This window comes from Pristiophorus japonicus, chromosome 3 (genome assembly GCF_044704955.1).
Source record: "Pristiophorus japonicus isolate sPriJap1 chromosome 3, sPriJap1.hap1, whole genome shotgun sequence".
Classification (NCBI taxonomy): Eukaryota; Metazoa; Chordata; class Chondrichthyes; family Pristiophoridae; genus Pristiophorus; species Pristiophorus japonicus.
In genome coordinates this window covers 296,431,317-296,453,506 of record NC_091979.1, presented here as the reverse complement: position 1 = coordinate 296,453,506, position 22,190 = coordinate 296,431,317, and the positions used below count along the sequence as shown (strand labels likewise).

Here is a 22,190-nt window from a genome sequence, read left to right as displayed (position 1 = left end):
TCTCCCCTCTTCTCCTCCTGCTTGCAACGCACAAGGACTGGGCACTCTGTCTGGGACGGAGAGAAGAAACCACCCTCTACGAGCCAAGAGAGCCTTGCTACTTCGACTGGGAGGCTGACCTTGAGACTGGACTTGAATACCAGAGTTTGGTACGGACCCAGAAGATATGCCTCGTTGGGAGAAACAGCGAGTAAGCCAGAGGGGTAATTGGTGAGCATTTATCCCAGCCCACGCATCTTTAAGACCACCGCATAGTGTGAAAGGGTGTCATGTGTCCCAACCAAGCCTTAGGGGTTTTAGTGGGGAGGTTTTTGCAAGGATCATAAGGGACAGATTTCAGTGGTGCAATTTTGAATCCGAGCAGGGATGTTTTAGTCGTGGTTATTCGCGTTAAGGGCCTGTTTAGACAGGCCAGACCTGTGTGTTGTACTGCGTTTGTTTGTATTACACTACCAGGGTGTGTTTACATGGTGCAGGTGTGTTTTAACTTGAATAAAAACATTGTAATGGTGGAGACCGAAAAGATCTGACTATTATTGTATATTACTGTTCACCACTATAATTCCGGTGTCTAGAACTATTGTCAGAGGGGTGATTCGAAACCACCAGGGGCAAAACCATTTACACCTTAGCTAGCAAAAATCTATCGATCCGAGTCTTGAAAACTCCAGCATCCATAACCTTTTGGGGAATAGAGTTCCACTAACTTTTGTGTAATAAAGTGCTTCTCTCATTTTAAGATGGTGCCCCCTTGTTCTAGATTCCTCCACCAGAGGAAATATCTGCACCTGCCCTATCAAATTCTATAATCAACTTAAACACCTCAATTAGACCACCCCTTAATCTTCTATACTCAAGGAAATAGGAACATAGGAAGTTGGGAACAGGAGTAGGTCAATCAGCCCCTCGAGCCTGTTCCGCTATTCAATCCCTCGAGCCTGTTCCGCCATTCAATGAGATCATGGTTGATCTGCAACCTAACTCCATGTATCTACCTTTGGCCCATATCCCTTAATATTGTTGGTTAACAAAAAGCAATCAATCTCAGATTTAAAATTAACAATTGATCCAGCACCAATTGCCATTTTCAGAAGAGAGTTCCAAACTTTTACCACCCTTCATGCGTAGAAGTGTTTCCTAATTTCACTCCTGAAAAGTCTGACATGTTGAATAATTACTTTGCATCGGTATTTACAGTAGAAAAGGATAGCATACCTGAAATCCCAAAGAAAGTAATGTTGAATCGGAGGCAGGGACTCAATTAACGCAAGTAAAGTAACAGTAATGAAGAAAGTAATGGCACTAGAGTGACAAATCCCCAGGACTAGATGGTTTCCATCCCAGGGTTTTAAAGGAGGATGAGCATATTTCAAGTGCCTTAATTATAATCTTCCAAAGTTCTCTCAATTCAGGAACCCCTCTGTATTCTAGTCCTCTAGATACAAAGCTATAAATACAAAGGCCTGTTATTCTACTTACATTAGTCCCTGTCCCCGATTCAATAATCGTTTCCTTGGGATTTTTGGCATGCTATTCTCTTTCTCTACTGTAAATACTGAGGCAAAGTAATTAGTCAACATGTCCGCCATTTCCTTCTCATTGACAATATTACCGCTATCAGTTTTTAAGGGGCCAACATTGCCCCTGCCTACTCTCTTTTCCTCATGTAATTGTAATAATTCTTAATATTGATTTTGATATCCTTGCAAGTTTCTTTTCATACTCCATTTTTGTAGCTCTTGCTATCTGGTTTGTGACCCTTTGCTGTTCTTCGTATCTTTCCCATTCGCCGTGGTATTTTTTGCATTTTTGTAGGCTTTTTCTTTTAGTTTTATGCTGTCCCTTACCTCTTCAGTCCTTCCATGGCTGTCTTTTTTGGCAAGTAGAGCTCTTGCCCCTCAGGGGTATAAACTGGTTCTATATCACATTAAATTCTTCTTTGAACATCTCCCACTGATCTTCTGTCGTTTTACCCATTAACAGATTTGCCTAGTTTATTGTGGATAGTCTCGGTCTCTTCTCATTGAAGTCGGCTTTACCTAAATCTAGAATCCTGGTAGTTGTTTCGCGTTCTCCCTTTCAAACGCTACATTCAGCTCAATCCGATTATGATCCCTATTAGATAAATGTTCACGCACCATTAGGCTATTAACTAAATCTGGTTCATTACTCATTACTAAATCTAATCTGCCTGTCCCCCTTGTTGCCTCTAGGACATATTGTTGTAGAAAACTATCCCAGACACACAAGAAATTCACTACCTTTCTGACAGGTGCTAGTCTGCTTATCCCAATCTATATGAAAGTTAAAATGCCTTAACTACATGTTTGTCTAATCTCTGCATTTATACAATCTAGCACTTCATAACTACCACCTGGGGGACCATACACATCTCCCACTACAGTCTTAAATCCTTTTCTATTTCTTAATTCTACCCAAAATGTCACCACTGCCTGATTATCTCGTTATTTCATAGAAACATTGAAAATAGGTGCAGGAGTAAGCCATTTGGCCACTCGAGCCTGCACCACCATTCAATATGATCATGGCTGATCATGCACTTCAGTGCTCCATTCCTGCTTTCTCTCCATATCCCTTAATCCCTTTAGCCGTAAGGGCCACATATAACTCCCTTTTGAATATATTTAACGAACTGGCCTCAACAACTTTCTGTGATAGAGAATTCCACATGCTCACAACTCGGAGTGAAGAATTTTCTCCTCATCTCGGTCCTAAATGGCTTACCCCTTATCCTTAAGACAGTGACCCCTGCTTCTGGACTTCCCCAACATCGGGAACATTCTTCCTACATCTAACCTGTCCAATCCCGTCAGAATTTTATATGTTTCTATGAGATCCCCTCTCATTCTTCCAAATCCCATGAATATAAGCCTAGTCGATCCAGTCTTTCTTCATATGTCAGTCCTGTCATCCCAGGAATCAGTCTGGTGAACCTTTGCTGCACTCCCTCAATAGCAAGAATGGCCTTCCTCAGATTAGGAGACCAAAACTGTCCACAATATTCAAGGTGTGGCCTCACCATGGCCCTGTACAACTGCAATAAGACCTCCCTGCTCCTATACTCAAATCCTCTCGCTATGAAGGCCAACATGCCACTTGCCTTCTTCACCGCCTGCTGTACCTGCATGCCAACTTTCAATGACTGATGTACCATGATACCCAGGTCTCGTTGCACCTCCCCTTTTACTAATCTGTCACCATTCAAATAATAATCTGCCTTCCTGTTTGTACCACCAAAATGGATAACCTCACATTCATTTACATTATACAGCATCTGCCATGTATTTGCCCACTCACCTAACCTGTTCAAAGTCACCCTGCAGCCTCTTAGCATTCTCCTCACAGCTCACACTGCCACCCAGCTTAGTGTCATCTGCAATCCTCTCAGCATTGATGTGATTTCATCCTTAATCAGAAAGGCTACTCCTCTCCCTCTGCCATTTCCTCTATCTTTCCTGTAGACCTTATAACCTGGTATATTTAGTTCCCAGTCCTGATTGTCTTGCAGCCATTTCTCAGGAATGGCTATCATGTCGTACTCTCCAAGTTGAATTTGTGCCTGCAGTTCATGCAATTTATTCTTTATACTCTATGCATTTGTATAAAGAACGCTTATTTTGGCCACACAGCCTAGCCTGTCCTTCCGCTCTAATGTTTTACTCACATGTTTCTTATTTCTCTCCTGGTTTAATCACTATATCTTTCAGCTTTCCCTTTACCTGCAGTGCCTAATGCACAATTTCTGACTGTTACTCTACTCTCTTCCCTTTAGTTTGATTTTGAACTACAATTTCCACCCAAGTCCCCCACCCCCTAACTATTTACGAGTTTAAAATCCTTGTGACCATCCTATTTATCCTTTCCGCTAGGACCCTGATCCCAAACCGGTTCAGGTGGAGCCCGTCTCAACGGTACATTTTCTCCCTGCCCCAATTCTGGTGCCAGTGCCCCATGAAATGGAACCCCTCTTTCCCACACCACTCCTTTATCCCTAATCAGCTTATCCCTGTGCCAATTTGCACGTGGCTCAGGTAATAATTGAGATTATAACCCTTGAGATCCTGATCTTTAATTTAGCTTCTAGGTCCTGGTACTCCCCAAACAGGACCTCTTGCCTACACTTCCCTGTGTTGTTGGTCCCAATATGGACCACAACAACTGGATCCTCCCCTCCAATATCCTTTCAAGCCGATTCAAGACGTCCCTCACCCTAGCACCAGGTAGGCAACATACCAGGCGGGACTCTTGATCTGTCCCCCTAATTATAGAATTCCCTACAACTACCTCTCCTCGTCCTCCTCCTTCTTTATAACAGCCTCCTGCTCCAAAGTGCCGTGGTCCGAATTTTGGCTGTCCTACCGACAGTCTTTATCCTTATCCTCATAGGTAGCAAGTACATTGTACCTGTTGGGATAGGATCAGTTTCTGTGGGCCCTTGTTCCCTTCCTTACCTGGGTTCCCCTTACACTTCACTCTATCAGTCACAACAACCCCATTCTGATCATGCACCTCTCTACGAGGTGTGACCAAAGTTTGAAGCAAACTGTCCAGATACTCATCCCCCTCCCTCATGTGTCAGAGTGTCTCTAACTCGCATTCCAGCTTAATGACTCTGAGCCGGACAGATTCGAGTGGGAGACATCTACTGCAGACTGTCCACAAACTCCCACATACTGCAGTCCAGACACACAACCTGCCCTGCCATATCATAGTCTAATCTTCTTATATTTATTTAATTAGTTCGTCTTTATTCAACAATTATTTATAGTTATATTAATTAGTTTAACTAGTTGAGTTATTAATTTAATAAAATTCATTATAGTTTCCCACCTCTTAGTTTAACCCACTGCCTGGCTTAGAGAGAAAAATTGTTGCTGCTCACCAACCAATCACCTACCTGGTGTCCTGAAGACACTCCTTAGTTTTTGTTGTTGTTGTTGAATTAGCTGGATTTGTACTGTCGGTGCTGTCGACTCCTTGCAGGTCCACACTGTCCTCGCCTCCCGCTGTATTTATCTGCCTCAGGATCTGCCAAATTCAATCCCTCATACAACATCCTCATAGCTTAACCCTCTAAGCCACAATCATTCTGGTGAATCTGCACTGCACTTCCTCCAAGGCCAATATATCCCAGAACTGAACGCAGTACTCTATTTGGTGGCTCGCCAGAGCTTTATACAATTGAAGTATCTCTTTCTTTCCTTGTAAAAGCTTAAAAGTTTGCATTAAAAGTTGTGACAGAAGATGCTGAAGCATCACAAGAGTAAATCTCTGCCTTGACCAACATTCAGCCAAACTACAGATCAGCTGGCAGTCCACAGTGTAAGTCTCATATCCAGCTGCGGAGTGGAACTGTCTGTGACCTCCAGTGGTGGGAGGAAGCAGTGCAACAAAAAGTGCTGCACCACCACAGCCAGTCCAGAATACATCTGCCACGATCTGGCTCCAATAATCTCATCAAACATGCTTCTCTCTCTTTTTTCTGCTGCATTTCTCCACCACCCCGAACTTCATTGAAGGAGTTGCCTTCTCGCTATGGTTCAGCCCCAGAGGTCTGTTCGACACTGGCACCTCACTTAAGTGTCAGAAGGTCATGCGTCCAAGCCCCACTCCAGCGACTTGAGAACATAATGGCCCATATTTTGCTGCTCCTACGGGTGCGTACAAGCCCATAAGGACCACGCAAGTTTTGGGTTTTCACACGCAAAGCGCTCGAGTGAAAACTTGGAACTTGAGATCTGTCAAGAATCTTCTTGACAGATCATTCGCATCCCCAGGAGAAGGCCACCCGCAGGAGGAGAGTTTGCCCAACTTCTGCCCAGCGAATACCCGTGAAATTCTTACGCCTGGTAAAAGCAGTCATAAGGCCTAAGAGTTTAAAAAAACATTAAAATAATTTTTTTTCAATAATTTAAAAAACCTGTGCAATAAGGTAGTTATTTTTTAGCCCCATTAAAACATTTACATTTATTTTTCAAAAAAATGGCATTTTAAATATGTAATTTGTTTTTATTTATTTGGTGTGTCGATGTATTTTGGGGGGTATGCCCATTCATGCTTATGGGGTTTCCGTACATACACAATCCCCAAAAGCATGAATGGGGATCCCCTTCTTTCATTGGTTGGGCCGCCCATGCAAGCCGCCTGCACCTCTGGGATATGTGGGCCTCTACCCACAGGTACCTGGAGAGGCCCAGGACTGCGAGTCGCCGTACATCCTGAACCACCAGGTACGTGGGCATTTTATTTGCGGATCAGAGCCATTTCCCCTCGGGAATCCTCCGACCGCAAATTCAAGGCCAATCTAAACTGACACTTCCAGTGCAGTGCTGAGGGAGTGCTGCACAGTTGGAGATGCAGTCTTTCGGATGAGGCCCCCATCTGCCCTCACAGATGGATCCCATGGCAGTATTTCGAAAAGAGCAGGGGAGTTCTCCCCAGTGTTCCAGCCAATATTTATTCCCAAAACTTCTTTATCATACAAAGAGTAGTGGAAATCTGGTACTTGATTTTCCCAAACAGATTATCTGGTCATTGCTGTTCGTGGGACCTTGCTGTGTGCAAATTGCCTGCCCTGTTTCCAACCTTACAACAGTGACTACACGCCATTTCAATGGCTGAAAGCACTTTGGGCCATTGAGGTCATGAAAGGCACTATATAAATACAAGTTTCACTTCTTGTATAATAAGCCCATGAAAGTGAGTGTTGGAAAGCCAATGTTGTCCACATGTACACACTTTTCAGTGACAGTGGGAACCCCAGACCATTTTGTCCCTCCTTCCCCTTAGCCCAAAGGCCCATTCAGGTCGTCCCACCTGCTGAAATCCGCTAACCAGGAATCGAAGCTGGGACATTCTGCTCTGTATGGCTTTGCGCTTTGCTTGTTCATCGGGAGGGGGGGGGGTTAGGCGACTCAGAAGTCACAAGCATTCCTGCTAACTGCTTCGAGACATTACGAAAAGCAGAGCTTCCCTTACGCCCATTGATTGGTTAAAATACCTGACAATCAGGGCTGAAGGTCCGCAGAAATAACCAACCAGACCGAGAGGGGCAGCAGCTGCTAGGACCCAAAAAAGGTATCAGATAAGTTTGGAGTCGCTTGAAATGTGCGATGTGGACCTTTCATGCAGCAACTTTTCATTCAAGAAAGGATCAAGTCATTCAATGATCATACAAAATGTTCAGGCCCTGGTTGGGGGGGGGGGGGCTAGTGATTAATGCAAAAAGTTTAAATGCCTCTTGTTCAACCGCATCAATCTTATTACGCTGTAAAGCTTTGAGTGCGTAACCGTTTCTGACCAGCTTTCTATTTGTACTGATGTTACTACACATTTATGTCAATGCTCTGCATTCACACACCTATTGTTCATCTCTGTGCAAAAAAACACATACACACCTGAAAACAAACACAATCGTGCCACTGTACCACTAATAGATCAGGTTCAATCCCTAGTCTGTTTCGATGCCACTAATCTCAACTGTCAGGGCTGTGCAACTAGCCCCAGGGTCTTGGAATTGAGGGCAAGAAAATTTCTAAAAATCAACAAACAATTCCCACTATCTCTTCCTGAAGGTGAGCATGACAAATACAAAATCAGCTCTGGCTGTAACATAAGAAATAGGAGGAGTAGGCCATATGGCCCCTCGAGCCTGCTCCGCCATTTAATACAATCATGACTGATCCAATCATGGACTCAGGTCCACTTCCCCGTCCGCTCCTCATAACCCCTTATTCCCATATCGTTTAAGAAACTGTCTATTTCTGTCTTAAATTTATTCAATGTCCCAGCTTCCACAGCTCTCTGAGGCAGCGAATTCCACAGATCTACAATCCTCAGAAGAAATTTCTCCGCATCTCAGTTTTAAATGGGCGGCGCCTTATTCTAAGATTATGCACCCTAGTTGTAGTCTCCCCCATCAGAGGAAACATCCTCTCTGCATCCACCTTGTTGAGCCCCCTCATAACCTTATGCGTTTCAATAACAGCACCTTTCATTCTTCTGAATTTCAATGAGTAGAGGCCCAATCTACTCAACCTTTCTCATAAGTCCCTCATCTCCGGAATCAACCTTGTGAACTTTCGCTGAACTGCCTCCAAAGCAAGTATGTCCTTTTGTAAATATGGAAACCAAAACTGCACGCAGTATTCCAGGTGTGGCCTCACCAATACCCGGTACAACTGTAACAAGGCTTCCCCTTTGCAATAAAGGCCAAGATTCCATTGGCCTTCCTGATCACTTGCTGTACCTGCATACTAAACTTTTGTGTTTCATGCACAAGTACCCCCAGGTCCCGCTGTACTGCAGCACTTCGCAAACTTTCTCCATTTAAATAATAACTTGCTCTTTGATTTTTTCTGCCTAAGTGCATGACCTCACACTTTCTAACATTATATTCCACCTGCCAAACTTTTGCCCACTCACTTAGCCTGTCTATGTCCTTTTGCAGATTTTTTTGTGGCCTCCTCACACATTGCTTTTCCTCCCATCTTTGTATAGTCAGCAACGTTACACTCGGTCCCTTCCTCCAAGTCGTTAATAGATTGTAAATAGTTGGGATCCCAGTACTGATCCCTGCAGCACCCCACTGGTTACTGATTTCCAACCCGAGAATGAACTATTTATCCCTACTCTCTGTTTTCTGTTCGTGAGCCAATCCTCTATCCATGCTAATATATTACCCCCAACCCCGTGAACTTTTATCTTGTGCAGTAACCTTTTATGTGGCATCTTGTCAAATGCCTTCTGGAAGTCCAAAATACACCACTGGTTCCCCTTTATCCATGCTGTTCTTTACATCCTCAAAGAAATCTAGCAAATTTGTCAAACATGACTTCCCCTTCATAAATCCATGCTGACTCTGCCCGACCGAATTTTGCTTTTCCAAATGTCCTGCCACTGCTTCTTTAATAATGGACTCCAACATCTTCTCAACCACAGATGTTAGGCTAACTGGTCTATAGTTTCCTGCTTTTTGTCTGCCTCCTTTTTAACTAGGTGCGTTACATTTGCAGTTTTCCAATCTGCTGGGACCTCCCCAGAATCCAGGGAATAAATTACAACCAATGCATCCACTATCCCTGTCGCTACTTCTCTTAATACCCTAGGATGCAAGCCATCAGGTCCAGGGGATTATCCACCTTTAGTTCCATTATCTTACTGAGTACCACCTCATTAGTGATTGTGATTGTGTTAAGTTCCTCTCCCCCTATAGCCCCTTGACTATCCACTGTTGGAATATTATTAGTGTCCTCTACCATAAAGACTGATATAAATATTTGTTCAGAGTTTCTGCCATCTCCATGTTTCCCATTACTAATTCCCCGGTCCCGTCCTCTAAGGTACCAACATTTACTCTAGCCACTCTTTTCCTTTTTATATACCTATAGAAATTCTTGCTATCTGTTTTTATATTTCGTGCTAGTTTACTTTCATAGTCTATCTTCCCTTTCTTAATCATTTTTTTTAGTCATTCATTTAATAACGCCTCTCACATTCAAATAAAACCTATCGACACTCACTACCCAAGCTCGTGAAGAGTTAGAACCATATTTTAACACAGATCACTGCCTTAAGAAAAGTAAGGGTGGGATAAAAGAAAAGGTCAGCAGACAGAGCTGACTTGACTTACTGAGGCACATTACACTAGAAGTCAATGACTGCTTGTGCCAAGGTAGTTAGATAGAATTCACACATAAACACTGTTCAGGTGAACCTCCATGACCACTTTTCCATATGGAAATAGCTGCAAGATATGGAAAGAATAAAGACAACCTTTTACAGAAATTTAATTCATTATCCCAATCCTGTCAAATCTACAGAATCTACAGATTCTGCCAAACATCCACTACTCAAGTCATATTAACAAAAACCAGCCCCTCTCACACAAGACCCTATAAATGTTGAGGCCCCCCGATGCCTCAGCAGATTTACACAATTATTAGCTGAGCTATACAGGCCAATTAGGTCACAGGTTTGATCCCAGTCTGCTACAATTGGTCTCAGCAACCCTGGGTTAGCAAGGAGATAATCAGCCACGGTTACTGTCAGTTAGTTATCCAGTTACCCACTGATGGAAATTACATTGAGTGTACAGCACAGAAACAGGCCATTCGGCCCAACAGATCTGTGCCAGTGTTTATGCTCCACACCAGCCCCCTCCCACCCTACTCATCTAATCCAAACAAAATATCACTCTAGTCTGATTGCCATTTTCCGGTTGGCAGTGACTAGTGGGGTGCCGCAGAGATCGGTGCTGGGTCCTCAACTATTTACAATCTATATTAATGACTTGGAGAAGGGACCGAGTGTAATGTAGCTAAGTTTGCTGATGATACAAAGATGGATGGGAAAGCAAATTATGAGGACACAAAAAATCTACAAGGAGATATAGACAGGCTAAGTGAGTGGGCAAAAATTTGGCAGATGGAGTATAATGTGGGAAAATGTGAGGTTATCCACTTTGGCAGAAATAATAGGAAAGCAAATTATAATTTAAATGGAGAAAAATTGCAAAGTGCTGCAGTACAGAGACACCTGGGGGTCCTTATGCATGAAACACAAAAAGTTAGTATGCAGGTACAGCAAGTGATCAGGAAGGAAAATGGAATGTTGGCCTTTATTGCAAGGGGGATAGAGTATAAAAGCAGAGAAGTCCTGCTACAACTGTACAGGGTATTGGTGAGGCCACACCTAGAGTACTGTGTACAGTTTTGGTCTCTGTATTTAAGGAAGTATATACTTGCATTGGAGGCTGTGCAGAGAAGGTTCTCTAGGTTGATTCCGGAGATGAGGGGGTTGACTTATGAGGATAGGTTGAGTAGGCTGGGCCTATACACATTGGAGTTCAGAAGAATGAGAAGTGATCTTCTCGAAACATATAAGATAATGAGGGGGCTTGACAAGATGGAGGCACAGAGGATATTTCCACTCATAGGGGAAACTAAAACTCGGGGACATAGTTTCAGAAATAAGGGGCCACCCATTTAAAACTGAGAGGTGGAAGTTGCAAATCTAAGGAATTCTCTGCCCGAGAGAGCTGTGGAGGCTGGGTCATTTAATATATTAAAGGTAGAGCTAGACGGATTTTTGAGTGATAAGGGAGTAAAAGGTGATGGGGAGCGGGCGGGGAAGTGGAGCCGAGTCCATGATCAGATAAGCCATGATCTTATTGAATGGCGGAGCAGGCTCGAGGGGCCAGGTGTTCCTATTTCATGTTCTTATGTTCAAGTCCTTTCTCCTTCATGTACTAATTTAGCTTCCCCTTACTTGGTCATGTGGGCATCACACAAGGTCAGGTTCTGGCTCAGCTATGATGCCTCTGCAGTCAACTAGCGTGCTGACATTCACTGTAAAGGAATAATGGACTGTGTGGCGAAGTACAGAAGGGTGACCAGCAGATGTGGACTCCACCCCTGGCAAGCAAGGAGAATGCTGGTGAGGAATTAATATTTCTGACATATCACACAAGAGACTCTACTATAAAACATAAACACCTGGCGCTGCTCACTTACCTCAGTTGCAATGGAGGTGAAATCTTCCTCAAATATGACATGCTTGACAAGCTCTTCATGCGTGCTGGGCACTTCCACTGTGTTTATCTTGTACTCGGGCTGGGCTCCCACTAGTACAATCAGCATTGACTGACAGGCCACGTAAATCTGCAAAGTAAACACTTTATGTGAACTCATTATATTGACCGTAATGAATGTTATCACCCATTAACCCCCAGGAGAAGCCACTGAATACCCATCTGCTCGTGTGGTATCCCACGCTTCAGATGTGGCAGGAAGTATGCAAGGTCCTCCTCACTAACATCTGAAGACTTGTGCCAAATTGGGAGGGCTGTCCCACAGACTAGTCAAACAACAGGCAGACAGTCATTCTCTCAGAATACCTTTCAGCCAATGTCCCATACTCCTCCATCACCATCCCTGCGTATATCCTGTCCCACCAGCAGGACAGACTCACAGGTGGTGGCACAGTTGTATACAGTCAGGAGGGATGGCCCTGGGAGTCCTCAACATTGACTCCAGATCCCATGAAGTCTCATGGCTTCAAATCAAGCATGGGCAAGGAAACCTGCTGATTACCACCTACTGCCCTCCCTCAGCTGATGAATCAGTACTCCTCCATGTTGAACACCACTTGGAAGAAGCACTGAAGGTAGCAAGGGCACAGAATGTACTCTGGTTGAGGGACTTCCATCACCAAGAGTGGCTCAGTAACCACTACTGACCAAGCACTGAAAGACACAGCTGCCAGACTAGGAATGTGGCATGTGGTGCGAGAATCAACACGAGGGAAAAACCTACTTGACCTCGTCCTCACAAATCTACCTGTCGCTGATGCATCTATCCATGACAGCATTGGTAGCAGTGATCATCGCACAGTCATTGTGGAGACGAAATCCCGTCTTCACACTGAGGACATTCTCCATCGTGTTGTGTGGCACTAAGTGTGATTAAAAAAAAAGGAGGCAGACAAAAAGCAGGAAACTATAGACCAGTTAGCCTAACATCTGTCGTTGTGAAAATGCTGGAGTCCATTATTAAGGAAGCAGTATCGGGACATTTGGAAAAGCATAATTCAATTAAGCAGAGTCAGCATGGTTTCATGAAAAGGAAATCAGGTTTGACAAATTTGCTGGAGTTCTTTGAGGATGTAACGAACAGGGTGGATAAGGGGGAAACCAGTGGATGTTGTGTATTTGGATTTCCAGAGGGCATTCGATAAGGTGCCACATAAGAGGTTACTGCACAAGAAAAAAAGCTCATGGGGTTGGGGGTAATATATTAGCATAGATGGAGGATTGGCTAACTAACAGAAAAAAATAGTGATAAATGGGTCATTTTCCGGTTGGCAAACAGTAACTAGTGGGATGCCGCAGCGATTGGTGCTGGGTCCTCAAGTATTTATAATCTATATTATTGACTTGGATGAAGGGACCGAGTGTAATTTAGTCAAGTTTGCTGATGATACAAAGATGGGTGGGAGGAGGACACAAATAATCTGCAAAGGGATATAGACCAGGCTAAGTGAGTGGGCAAAAATTTGGCAGATGGAGTATAATGTGGGAAAATGTGAGGTTATCCACTTTGGCAGAAATAATAGAAAAGCAAATTATAATTTAAATAGAGAAAAATTGCCAAGTGCAGCAGTACAGAGAGACCTGGGGGTCCTTGTGCATGAAACACAAAAAGTTAGTACGCAGGTACAGCAAGTAATCAGGAAGGCAAATGGAATGTTGGCCTTTATTGCAAAGGGGATAGAGTATAAAAGTCGAGAAGTCCTGCTACAACTGTACAGGATATTGGTAAGACCACACCTGGAATACTGCGTACAGTTTTGGTCTCCGTATTTAAGGAAGGATATACTTGCATTGGAGGCCATTCAGAGAAGATTCACTAGGTTGATTCTGGGGATGAGGGGTTTGATTTATGAAGATAGGTTGAGTAGGATGGGCCTATACGCATTGGAGTTCAGAAGAATGAGAGGTGATCTTGTTGAAACATATAAGTTAATGAGGGGGCTCGACAAACTGAATGCAGAGAGGATATTTCCACTCATAAGGGAAACTAAAACTAGGGCACGTAGTCTCAGAATAAAAGGCCGCCCATTTAAAACTGAGATGAGGAGAAATTTCTTCTCTCGGAGAGTTGTAAATCTGTGGAATTCTCTGCCCCAGAGAGCTGTGGAAGCTGCATCATTGAATATATTTAAGGCGTAGACAGATTTTTGAGCAATAAGGGAGGAAAGGGTTATGGGGGGCTGGCAGGGAAGTGGAGCTGAGTTCATGATCAGATCAGCCATGATCTTATTGAATGGTGGAGCAGGCTCGAGGGGCCAAGTGGCCGACTCCTGCTCCTATTTCTTATGTTCTTATGTATTCAGAACAGATCGAGCGGCTCAAAACTGGGCATCCACGAGGCGCTGTGGGCCATCAGCATCAACAGAATTATATTCCACCACAATCTGTAACATCATGGCCCAGCATATCCCTCACTCTAACCCTGGTTCAATGAGGAGTGCAGAAGGCATGCCAGGAGTAGCACCAGGCTTACCTACAAATAAGGTTCCAACCTAGGGAAGCTGCATGCTATAGACAGAGTTAAGCAATCCCACAATCAACGGATCAGATCAAAGCTCTACAGTCCTGCCACATCCCATTGTGAATGGTGGTGGACAATTAAACAACTAATGGGAGGAAGAGGCTTCATGAATATCCCCATCCTCAATGATGGCAGAGCCCAGCACACAAATGGAAAAGACAAGACTGAAGCATTTGCAACCACCTTCAGTCAGAAATGCCAAGTGGATGATCCATATCGGCCTACTCCCGAGGTCCCCACCATCATAGAAGCCGGTCATCAGCCAATTTGATTCACTCCACGTGATATCAAGAAACAATTGAGCGCACTGGATACAGCAAAGGCTATGGGCCCTGACAACATCCTGGCTATCATGCTGAAGACTTGTGCTCCAGAACTAACCATGCCTCTAGCCAAGCTGTTCCAGTACAGCTACACCACTCCGCTCCACATCTGATTACAGCCTTGGTCCAAACATGGACAAAAGAGCTGAATTTCAGAGATGAGGTGAGAGTGACTACTCTAGACATCAAGGCAGCAGTTCCTCAGGACAGTGTCCTGGGCCCAACCATCTTCAGCTGCTTCATCAATGACCTTCCCTCCATCATAAGGTCATAAGTGGGAGCGTTTGCTGATGATTGCAGTGTTCAGTTCCATTCACAACTCTTCAGATAATGGAGCAGATCATGCCTGCATGCGCTGATGTGGCAAGTAACATTTGTGCCAAACAAGTGCCAGGCAATGACTATCTCCAACAAGCGAGAGTCTAACCACTGCCCCTTCACATTCAATGGCATTACCATCGTCGAATTCCCCAACATCAACATCTGGGGTCACCATTGACCAGAAACTTAACTGGACATAGAAACATAGAAAATAGGTGCAGGAGTAGGCCATTCAGCCCTTCTAGCCTGCACCGCCATTCAATGAGTTCATGGCAGAACATGCAACTTCAGTACCCCCTTCCTGCCACATAAATACTGTAGCTACAAAAACAGGTCAGAGGCTGGGTATCCTGCAGCGAATGTGTCTCCTCCTGACTCCCCAAACCCTTTACAAGGCACAAGTCAGGGGTGTGATGGAATACTCTTTACTTGCCTGGATGATTGCAGCTCCAACAACACTCAAGAAGCTCGACCCCATCCAGGACAAAGCAGCCCGCTTAATTGTCACCTCATCCACCCCCTGCACTACCGGCACACGGTGGCTACAGTGTGTACCATCTATAAGAGGCACTGCAGCAACACACTAAAGCTTCTTTGGCAGCACCTCCCAAACCCACGACTTTTACCACCTAGAAGGACAAGGGCAGCAGGTGAATGGGAACACCATCACCTGAAAGATCCCCTCCAAGTTACACACCATCCTGACTTGGAAATATATCGCCGTTTGTTCATCGTCAATGGGTCAAAATTCTGGGACTCCATGCCAAACAGCACTGTGGGAGCACCTTCACCACACGGACTGCAGCGGTTCAAGGCAGCAGCTCACCACCACCTTCTCAAGGGCAGTTAGGGATGGGCAATAAATGCCAGCCTTGCCAGCGATGCCCACATCCCAGGAACTAATTAAAAAAGTTTGTGACACAATACAGCCACATAACTGCTGCTGAAATAACTCACTGCAAAATAATAACTTTAGAAGGTTGAGGGGTAATCTAATCAAGGGTTTAAAATGATAAAGGGATTCAGTATGGGTAGACAGAGAAAATATGGGCTTAGACAGTTAAATCACAAGTTGCATAAACTTGGCTTGTATTGCCTTGAGGTTAGAAAGTTGAAGGATGATCTGATTGTGGTGTTTAAAAACTTAAAAACTATTCGATAGGGTAGATTCCGAGAAGCTATTTGCTCTGGTAGGGGAAATTTAGAACAAGGCGGCATAATCTTAAAATCAAGGCTGGGCCTAAGGAGCAAAATCAGGAAGCAATTTTTCACACACAGGATAGTGAAAATCTGGAACACTCTCCCTTATTCCCCCACCCTCCACCCAAAACAAAAGCTATGGGTGTTGGGGCAAGGGAATAAGGGAGAGTGTTCCAGAGTGTTGTTGAAGCTTTCAAGACTGAGATTTATAGATTTTTTGTTAGGTAAGGTCATCAAAGGATATGGAGCAAAGCAGGTAAATGGAGTTGAGGTACAGATCAGCCATGATCTATTTGAATGGCGGACAGGCTCAAGAGGCTCCTATGTTATTATGATGCTTCGGTAGTCCATCACTGCTACATGAAAGCACAGGAGAGGGTCCCCTATCCCCTACCATAACTTTGTACCAACCACTGCCCCAACTCACCAACATGGAGGTCCAGGCTGGTCAATCCTCTATTAAACTGTTTTGTACCAATTTTCCATCATAGTTATACTCAATTCATTCCACGTGATAGATACCTTAGAAAAGTGGGACTTATTATAATCTGGGAACCACTTGCAGACCACCTCCCCTCAACCTGTGGCAGTGGCTGCTCCATTCATGGTCTAACCAGATATCAGATGTCACTGGAGCTGGGGTTATCCTCCTCCATAGAGACAAAGCAATGGTATTTTTTTTAAGGCATTGATATCTAGGCACCCACAGAGGAAGGGAAGCAATCCAATTACATCTGTAATTTCATTGGAACTCAGTCCTGCAGTCCCCCATGCTCCACCAAAGAAAGGCCTCCATTTGACATCATCCTAATTCTCATATTTCAAAATCAGACACTCGTCTGTAGAGTTGTTTTTATTTGCGTGCATAAGAGGATTAAAAAAGCACAGCCAACAACAGATGCATCATCACATTATGTTACAGACAAGAGGGAAGGAACAAACATTGCATTTATATAGCACCTTTCACAACCTCAGGACATCCCAAAGTGCTTTACAGCCAATGAAGTACTTTTGAAGTGTCACTGTTGTGATGTAGGAAACAGGGCAGCCAATTTGCGCATAGCAAGCTCCCACAAACAGCAATGAGATAATGATAAGAAAATCTGTTTTAGGGATGCTGGTTGAGGAATAAATATTGGCCAGAATGTTACACAGCTGCTGATTATTGCACATACTTGAAGCAGAGCACCTGAATTCCCAACCAGTCCACCAAAACGCTATAAAAAGCCTGTGCAGTGAGTATTCTCTGTAGCTTGTTGGCAGGCCATTGGCTCAAGCTTGGCAACAAGAACATGCCAGCTGTCCAATCCTCCCTCTAAACCTCAACGCAGTTCTTTCAGTTTATTCCTCAACCAAAATGTGGCCGATCCAAAAATATTTCGCTAGTACCGGTTTGTGAATTCAAGTCTCCATCCTGTCCTGATGGAGCCAGAGCTGCCCTGTGTAGGAGACTGAACTGTACCAAGGTATAATGGGCACTTGCATCGGCGGCAAGGCAATTCATATTCAGACCCTCCCTGACCGACATCTCGACACCGTCCTGCAACCCCTCCCGGGACATCCCACTGGCAGGAAGGGTTTGGGGGGGTCTTGTCCCAGCCCGGGGAGGCCTAGTCTGCCCGCGCCGCCGCTGTGAATGTCCGGGCCTGCCCCGGCGCCGCAGCGCCCACCTGCAGCAGGACGAATGTGCACGTCAGCTGTTTCTGGTAGCGGCCGAATTCACCGACCGACAACAACGCCCCGTCCACATCCATTTTCCGGCCGCCACCAACCACGGACTAGGAGTCACCGGTTGGGCTATGGTTCCTACACAACGCCACGCCCGGCCCGCCAGCACTCCCTGCACAGCGCTGCCCCCGGCCCGGCCCGGTATCACACCCACACAGCTCCGCCCCCGGCACGGCCCGGTATCACACCCACATAGCTCCGCCCCCGACCCGGCCCGCAGCACTCCCTGTACAGCGCCGCCCCCGGCCCGGCCCGGTATCATCATCATAGGCAGTCCCTCCAAGCGAGGATGACCTGCTTCCACGCCAAAAAGAGATGAGTTCACAGATGTTTCAATGAAGAACCTAATATTGCAGGTTCCGAACTGCATCCTGAAGGGTGGAAGATGCCTGTGCGTGAATTTTTTTTAACGTGGAGTGACCGTTGCACACCAGCTGCCACACGGGCTTGACAGAGTCTTGGTCCAGTGCAAGGGTTAACCAAGATGACTGGAGACCAGCTCTGCTGCACGGACCTAATGCACGCACATCGCAGTGTGGGCTGGCCCGTGCTGCCCTTGGGCCCTCGTCTCTTCTGGGCCCCAATCTCACGCCTCTCCTAGTCCCTCTACGAACTCTCGCCGCACATACGCCCCAACTTCGCCGATCCTGCTGTACATGCCCACAGTGCAATCAGCCATCACCCTTCTGCAGCAACACGCGCTGTTCCCTGAAGTGGCATGCCGCCGCACATTGCTCCCTCAAATGGTCCCGGCCTGCTGATGGTCCTGCAGGCCGGGAACGCGCCAATTTCCGGGCCAGGCCGCTGCACATTGCTCCCTTTAATGGCCCCGGCCAACTGATCACTCCCAGTATCACTCCCCACACAGCGCCTCCTCTGGCTGGGCCCGGTATCACACCAACACAGCACCTCCTCCGGCCAGGCATCACACCCTGACCCCACACAGCACCTTCCACGGCTGGGCCTGGTATTATGGAAACATAGAAATTTATAGCGCAAAAGGGCGCCATTTCCGCCCATCGTTTCCGCGCCGGCCGACAAAGAGCCACACGGCCCTCGGTCAGCAGCCCTGAAGGTTACATATAAACCTATGAACAATGTACAATGGCGGACAGGTAAAGAGCATCTGGCCCAACCAATCTGAGCGCACATAACCACGACACCCTACATTTTACGGCATCGCAACATTTTACACCCTACCCCAACTGGAGCCATGCAATCTCCTGGGAGAGGCAAAAAAACAGATAAAAATCCAGGCCAATTGGGGAAAAGAAATCTTGGAAAATTCCTCTCTGACCCATCCAGGCGATCAAAACAAGTCCAGGAGATCACTCTGGCCGCATAAGATTCCTTGAAGTACTTACCATCATATCAGCGCCAGCCAAAAAGAGGTTATCCAGTCCAATCTCACTTACCAGCTCTAGGTCCGTAACCCTGCAGGTTTCGGCACTTCAAGTGCACATCCAAGCACTTTTTGCCTCTACCACCAGTGAGTTCCAGACCCTCACTGTCATGTATGTAAACATCTTGCAATGGTAATCCTCATGTAACTGTAACCTTCATGCAACTCCTGTACGCTGTACTTATACCCTAGAAATGCAAACCCCGACCACAGGGGGTGAACTTGCGGGAGACACTCCTCACCTGGGTTTCCAGGTATAAAAGGGGAGGTCCCACCCAGGGTCAGCATTCCTTGGTCCTGGGAATAAAGGTTAAGGTCACAGAGTGACTGTGTCTGCTATACATGCCTCTTGTGAATTTATAGTAAGGTGCAGGGACACCACATTTGGCGACGAGAAACGGGAATCACCGAACCACGAGGATGGCCACCGGTAGCACAGAGGAACATTATTGTGTGGGTGAGGACTGGAACAACTTCAAAGATTCCAGCAGAGCTTTGTCATGAAGAACTGGCTGGGAGCGACAGCGGCTGACAAGCGGAGGGTGCATCTACTGACCAGCTGCGGACCACAGACCTGCTCGAACCCCAAAAGCCAGCGGTCAAGTCCTTTGAAGAGCTCAGCCAGCTGATCAGTGAGCATCTCAAGCCGGCGAGTAGCGTACACATGGTCCGGCACTGGTTCTACACACACCGGCATCGGGAGGGACAAAATGTCTCGGAATTCGTTGTGGACCTGCAGCACTTGGCCAGTCTCTGTAAATTCACAGACGCCTGCAGGGGGGAGATGTTAAGGGATTCTTTTCATCGAGGGCATTAATCATGCCGGAATTTTCCGGAAACTCATAAAGACCAAGCACTTGACTTTAGAAGGGGTGGAGTTAATAGCTCAGACCTGCATGGCAGGGGAAGAGGAGACCAAGCTAATTTACGCACGCAGCCCTGGTCCCAACGTGGCGATGGACCAGGGAGTTAACATGGTGAATGCAGGCTCAGGACCCCGCAGACAGGCAAGGGCATTTCGAAACCGCCCAGGCAGCAACAGGCTCTAGGGTGGGCCCGCAACAGGGACAATGGAAAGGGGATCGGCAGTTCACGCCATCACGAGGAACAATGCGTCCCACGATGGGACCATTAACATCCATCATCAGAGTGCTTAGAAACAACCAAATGGGCAATCAGAGAGGAATGCCTGGTAATAGTCCCTTTGTTAACAACAATCTCAGCTCATGCTGGAGGTGCGGGGGTAGACACACTGCGAAAAGCTGCAGGTTCCAGCAATATACCTGTGGGATTTGTAATGTCAGTGGACACTTGGCCAGGATGTGCAAAAAGGCTAGGCTAATCTGCAAGACAGAGGAACCAGACGAGGGGTCTGCAATGCAGGATGAGGCCTGGGGGAAAGCCATGGATGCTGAAGTTCAGTGGGTTCATGTGGCTGACGTCCACAGCTCATACACTAAAACGCCACCCATGATGATGAAAGTCTTATTGAATGGCATCCCAGTGCGCATGGAGCTGGATACGGGAGCTAGCCAGTCACTTATGAGTGCCCAACAATTTGAGAGACTAAGGCCACACAGAGCTAGCAGGCCCAAACTGGAATGCATTGAGACGTAGCTACGGACGTACACCAAAGAGATCATCCCAGTGCTGGGCAGTGCAAACTTGGTGGTAATACATAATGGATCACAGAACCGGCTGCCACTCTGGATTGTCCCGGGAAATGGCCCCGCATTCTTGGGGAGGAGTTGGCTAGCTGAGATGAATTGGAAACGGGGGGATGTGCACGCCATTTCATCTGTGGAGCGAAGTTCATGCTCATAGGTCCTACAAAAATTTGGGTCACTGTTTCAACCCAGTATCGGAATGTTCAAGGGCACCAAAGTAGTGATATGCATCACTCCGGACGCCAGACCAGTGCACCACAAAGTCAGAGCGGTGCCATATGTGATGCGAGAAAAAATTGAAAGTGAATTGGACAGGCTGCTCAGAGAGGGCATAATTTCGGCCATTGAATTCAGCGACTGGGCAAGTCCCATCGTTCCTGTCCTTAAAGCAGATGGCTCGGTCAGGATTTGTGGCGACTACAAAGCCACCATCAACCGAGGGTCGCTGCAAAACCAATACCCGCTCCCGAGAGCGGAGGACCTTTTTGCCACGCTGGCAGGTGGCAGGCTGTTCACGAAGCTGGACTTCACTTCGGCCTACATGACTCAGGAACTGGCTGAAGAATCCAAGCTTCTGACCACCATAACGACGCACAAGTGATTATTTATCTACAACAGCTGTCCATTTGGCATTCGTTCAGCGGCAGCTATCTTTCAGAGAAACATGGAAAGCTTGCTCAAATCCATTCCTGGAACAATCGTATTCCAAGACGACATTCATATAACAGGTCGAGACACCGAGGAACGCCTCCATAACCTGGAGGAGGTACTACGCCGACTGGACCAGGTAGGCTTGCGGCTGAAAAAGGCCAAGTGTGTGTTTTTGGCCCCAGAGGTCGAGTTTTTGGGCAGGAGGGTTGCGGAAGATGGGATCCGGCCCACTGAATCAAAAACAGAGACGATCCGCCGGGCGCCCAGGCCCAGCAACATGTCGGAGTTGCGATCATTCCTGGGACTTTTGAACTATTTCGGGAACTTTCTGCCGAACTTAAGCACATTGTTGGAGCCGTTACACATGCGTAAAGGTTGTGAATGGCTTTTGGGGGGACTGTCAAGAACAGGCTTTCAATAAGGCAAGGAACCTGCTGTGTTCTAACAAACTGTTGACTTTGTATGACTCCTGTAAAAAAACTGGTTTTAACATGCGATGCATCATCCTACGGGGTTGGGTGTGTGTTGCAGTAGAGTAATGATGACAGCCGACTCCAACCAGTGGCTTATGCCTCCAGGTCACTCTCCCAGGCAGAGCGTGGATATGGCATGGTCGAAAAGGAAGCACTCGCTTGTGTTTACGGTGTGAAAAAGATGCACCAGTAACTTTTCGGTAGACGGTTCGAGCTAGAGACGGACCACAAGCCGTTAACATCCTTGCTGTCCGACAGCAAGCCAATGCATCAGCTCGCATACAGTGATGGGC

At 46.3% G+C, this 22,190-nt stretch overlaps 1 protein-coding gene across 4 annotated transcripts in view; it reads right to left on the bottom strand.

Moving 5' to 3' along the window:
- LOC139260339 (solute carrier family 22 member 15-like) overlaps positions 1-17,826 on the bottom strand; it is a 59,190-nt gene extending 41,364 nt beyond the window's left edge. For 3 of the 4 annotated variants that reach the window (XM_070876835.1, XM_070876836.1, XM_070876838.1), the window contains exons 1-2: positions 17,647-17,826; positions 11,535-11,681 (exon numbers count right to left, since the gene is read on the bottom strand). In XM_070876835.1, the coding sequence (XP_070732936.1) occupies positions 11,535-11,681; positions 17,647-17,730 (231 nt within the window). In that variant the 5' untranslated portion in view covers positions 17,731-17,826. Of the gene's footprint in view, positions 1-11,534; positions 11,682-12,359; positions 12,515-17,646 lie in introns of those variants that run through there. The other variant, XM_070876837.1, reaches the window with a different exon arrangement.
- Positions 17,827-22,190: the final 4,364 nt, after the last annotated feature.